Source organism: Myotis brandtii, unplaced genomic scaffold, assembly GCF_000412655.1.
Source record: "Myotis brandtii unplaced genomic scaffold, ASM41265v1 scaffold743, whole genome shotgun sequence".
Classification (NCBI taxonomy): Eukaryota; Metazoa; Chordata; class Mammalia; order Chiroptera; family Vespertilionidae; genus Myotis; species Myotis brandtii.
Window position 1 is genome coordinate 902,947 of NW_005370960.1, and position 3,898 is coordinate 906,844.

The window sequence follows — 3,898 nt, forward strand, 5'->3', positions numbered from 1 at the left end:
GGCTCCTCACGTCACGCACCCGAACAGCACCAGCAGGAGGGCTGTGGCCGCCAGGTTCTCGCGGAAGGTGAAGGCTGGCAACCCGAAGGCCGCGACCACGGCGACACACAGGCCGACGGAGACCGAGTAGAAGAGCTGAGGAGACAGAGGGGCCCCCGTGGCAGCTCCGCCGACCGCCACGCCGCACTCTGTCCCACAGTGCAGTGTGTTTATGGTGCAGCCAGGCTGGCCTGTCCCCCAGGCTTGTGTGTCCAGGCCCAGCGCCCCCTGGTGTCCTGGAGATGGACCTGGAGCTGGGCTGGCAAAGGCTGATCCCGGCAAAATGAGAGGAAGGCCTGACCGAGGCCAATGCGACCGGTGTCCTTCCAGGAAGAGGAAAGGTCACAGAAGGGCACAGGGTGGCCGTGGGGACACAGGAGAAGGCAGGGCCCCTCCAGGCCTATCCTCTGCCCTTCTCCCGGGGAAGCTGTCGTCACTGCGTGTTAAATGGTGGGCATGGCAGCGTGTGGCACGGGGACAGGAGGGAGCCAGGACTGGGCAGCTGGCCCTGCTCTGAGGGGGCGTGGACCGGGGCGGGCCGTGTCCTCTGCTGACCCGAATGCCCCTCAGTAGAGGTGGGGCCAGGGCCAGCCTTTCTCTGTCTGGGCTGAGACCTTAAACCTCCCGGGGCTGATGAATGTGCGACTCAGGCCCGCGGCCCAGGCAGCACCCGCGGCCGGTCTGGGGAGCGTCTGTCCCGGAGCCCAGGTGTCGCACACAGGCAGGCGGGGGAAGCCTGATAGACTCCGGCCGCCGGAAAGGCTGAGACTGCGGCGCTGTGGCCGCAGACACCACAAGCCCAGCTACATGTTCAGAAGGGCTCGGTCGGCTGAGCTCCACGCCGGGTCCAAGGCAGGAGCCTGGCGGCCCGCCGGTGACGCACAGGACTTCACCTGAAACGCTCTGCCCGTGAAATGACCCCTGCTCTGTTCACGTCTGAGGTGGTCAGCCTCCCCAAATAACACCACACACGTGTGTACACATACACACACACATGTGCACGCACACATGCACCTGAAATAATGCACATGCGCAGACACGAACAGGTCACGTGCATGCAGGGACTCGGGTAGTACCCACAACCTACCATGTCGTACAGGAAGTTAGCGAACCAGTAGGCCCCGTAGCCCAGGCCACTCAGGTGCTGCAGCCTCTTGGCTCCGGTCACCCGGTCCCTGACCACGGAGCTGCCGATGGAGGCGGCCAGGACGGAGACGCCCAGCACGATGCAGAGGGCCACGCCGCACTGCCGGATGCTCTCCAGGCTGCGGGGACAGAGCAGCTCGTCAGGGGCCAAGAGCGGGGCCTCTACCTGCCGGTGGGACCAGCGGTGGGACCAGCCACAGAAACTTCACTCATCACCCCACCACCTTTCCGGCAGGGGCACTGCTCCCACGTGCAGGGCACCACCGAGGGGGGCAAAGCTGAGGGACTTTCCCAGGCTGCGTCTCCAAGTCGGCTCCTGACCACTGAGCCCGACCCCCAGCTACAAGGAAAGACATCCCGGAGTGGCCGCTGCGGGGCTGTGGCTTCGGCCGAGGTGGGCCCTGCCAGACAGCAGCCCCCAGGGAGCGGGGCAGGGGCAGCTACAGCGGCTCCCCAGCTCCCTGTGCCAGCCTCCCTCAGGGCAAGCGCAGAGCCGCATCCACCCACGTCACCCAGAGATCAGTCGCCCCCACCCCGCATAGGTCCCTCAACTCACATCTTGTCCTCGTTCAGCAGGGCCCCTCCGTACGGGTGGCTATAGAGCGTTATTCCTGCGAGAGACGGGGATGTGAGCCCGGCCTCCCCCTGCATGGGCGGCGGGAGCCCATGAGGACTCCTGTGGGCTCTGCCCTGGCTGGGGCACCCGTGCCCGGGAAGGGGAAGCCACAGCACGCTGGACACACATGACGACAGGCCCGGTGCTGACAGGGGCACACACTGCCTTCGAGCTCTTACAAGCACCCCGTGGCCTGAGTGGGCCATTTCCCTCTGGTGCCCAGGAAGTTTTAAGACATGTGACACCCGACTATCTAGTCAGAGCACTGACCTCTCTTCCCTTCAATCGTCAATTTAAAGAATGACAGCAGCCCACACAGTGGCGTCCAGTCTGGGCCCATAAACACAGGCCGTATAATAGAGCTGCATCTTCTTTCCTAGGTCAGAACAGAATCTACTCTCTTAAAGAGCTGCAATGATACCCCATGGACGGCTACAGCAGCTCAGTCAACCATTTTCCTACCGGCGGGCCCACCTGAGGGCTCACCGGGAAGCCACGTCCGCCTGGTCTAGGCCAGTGCCTTCCAGCGGCTTGAAAGCGACCCCATGCGAACGGGCGTCACTCGAACCTACCTCACACGCAGTTCCCTCTTAACGCTGGGGGCCTAACACTCTCTGGCTGCCGTGTCTTTAAACATCTCCCTCCCCAGCCCCACCTGTCTGTGCTCTGTCACTTCCCAGATGCCCGAGCCTGCCCGGCGTCTCTCAGCACAGCCAGCCCTCCCTCCCGTGCGGCTTCCAGAGGGTTCTCCCTAACGGATAAGCTGGACATGCCACTCTCGTTCCCAAACGTCAGAGCAAGCCGTCCTCTGCCTGTCGGACAAAGGCACACTCCTCTCTGTTGGTCCAGCTCAGCTGGCCTGGCTTCCGATGACCTTGGAGGGGTCACGGCCACCCCACCCCCCCACACACACACCCTCCTGTACGACAAGGTCACACTGGCCCAGCCCATCCTGGGAATAAATGCCATGGTTCCTCTCTCACCCTGACCCCTACCCAGTGTGTGTGACCCCTCCAGGCGGGCGCCTGACAGCAGTGACCTCTGACCTCTGAGCCAGCTCAGGGACGCACCCTGGCAGAGCCAGCCCTGGCCCCGAGCCTGCAGACCTGTCTCACCAGGAAGCAGAGCGACGGGAAGACGCAGCGAGACCAGGGATGCCGAGTATCTAGTGGCCCCCTCGGCTCCACACGTGCTCCACGCGGCCGCTGCCCGCTGCAGGCCTCACGCTCGCCTTTCCCGTTCCCAGCCACCTCTCTAGCTTTTATTTTGCTACTATTATTCCAAAATACAGGGCCCCCACATAAGCAAGTCCAACGTATTTTTAAAACGGGTGGTGAGGGAAGCCCAATATGGAGGACAGGTGAGGAGGAGCAAGGTGCCGGGACTTGGGCAAATGTTTCCCTTCATGTCTACGTGGTGGCAACAAACTTGGTGAATAAACTACGGGCAGAGGGCCGGCTGGTGCTTACACATCCTTTTCTTTCTTTTTGAAAAAAAGGAGATGAATTTGGTAAATTACATCTCTCCCCGCCGCCCGCCCCCAAGTGGAGCACATGGCATCTCCGCAGCCAGTCATGCACTCTGCACCCGAGATGAACCCCTCATTTGCCAAAACGGGCCTGGACGTGGACCATGACCCACACACACGTGATGGGCCGAGGCCCAGCCCGAGGGGTTTCGACCTCCCTTCCCGAGGTCCCGCTGATGGCAGAGGCTGCCTCAGGCCCTGAGCCCTGCCAGCCCCTGTCCGGCCAGCCCCGCTAGGGAGAGCTCTCCCGTCACCGACCCCCAGCACAGCCCCGAGGAGGGAGCCTGTAGTGACCCGACAAGGCAGGGCCTGCGACAGCGTGAGTGAGCGCGGCTGACCGCTCGCCACCCTTCACGCTCCTGTTCCGAATCCCCTCTTCTCGCTAGTAGAGCGCAGGCGTCTGAAGGGAGAGGCCTGCAGCCTGCGCGAGGGCTCACCGTACTGTCTCCAGTCCGCGTCCGGCGGCAGCAGCCTCCACAGGAGGAGGTTGCTCAGGTGGTTCAGGTAGGAAGGGAGGGCGTGGAAGGCCTTCTGGTTGTACCACACCTAGGAGAGAAGGACAGCTGCAG

The 3,898-nt window shown here is 63.2% G+C and overlaps 1 protein-coding gene across 1 annotated transcript in view; it reads right to left on the reverse strand.

Annotated features, from left to right (window-relative positions):
- ABCA13 (ATP-binding cassette, sub-family A (ABC1), member 13) overlaps nt 1–3,898 on the reverse strand; it is a 132,498-nt gene that overhangs the window by 30,133 nt on the left and 98,467 nt on the right. The window contains exons 43-46 of the mRNA XM_014530520.1: nt 3,767–3,875; nt 1,742–1,796; nt 1,127–1,304; nt 16–135 (exon numbers count right to left, since the gene is read on the reverse strand). Coding sequence (XP_014386006.1) covers nt 16–135; nt 1,127–1,304; nt 1,742–1,796; nt 3,767–3,875 — 462 coding nt within the window. The remainder of the gene's footprint in view (nt 1–15; nt 136–1,126; nt 1,305–1,741; nt 1,797–3,766; nt 3,876–3,898) is intronic.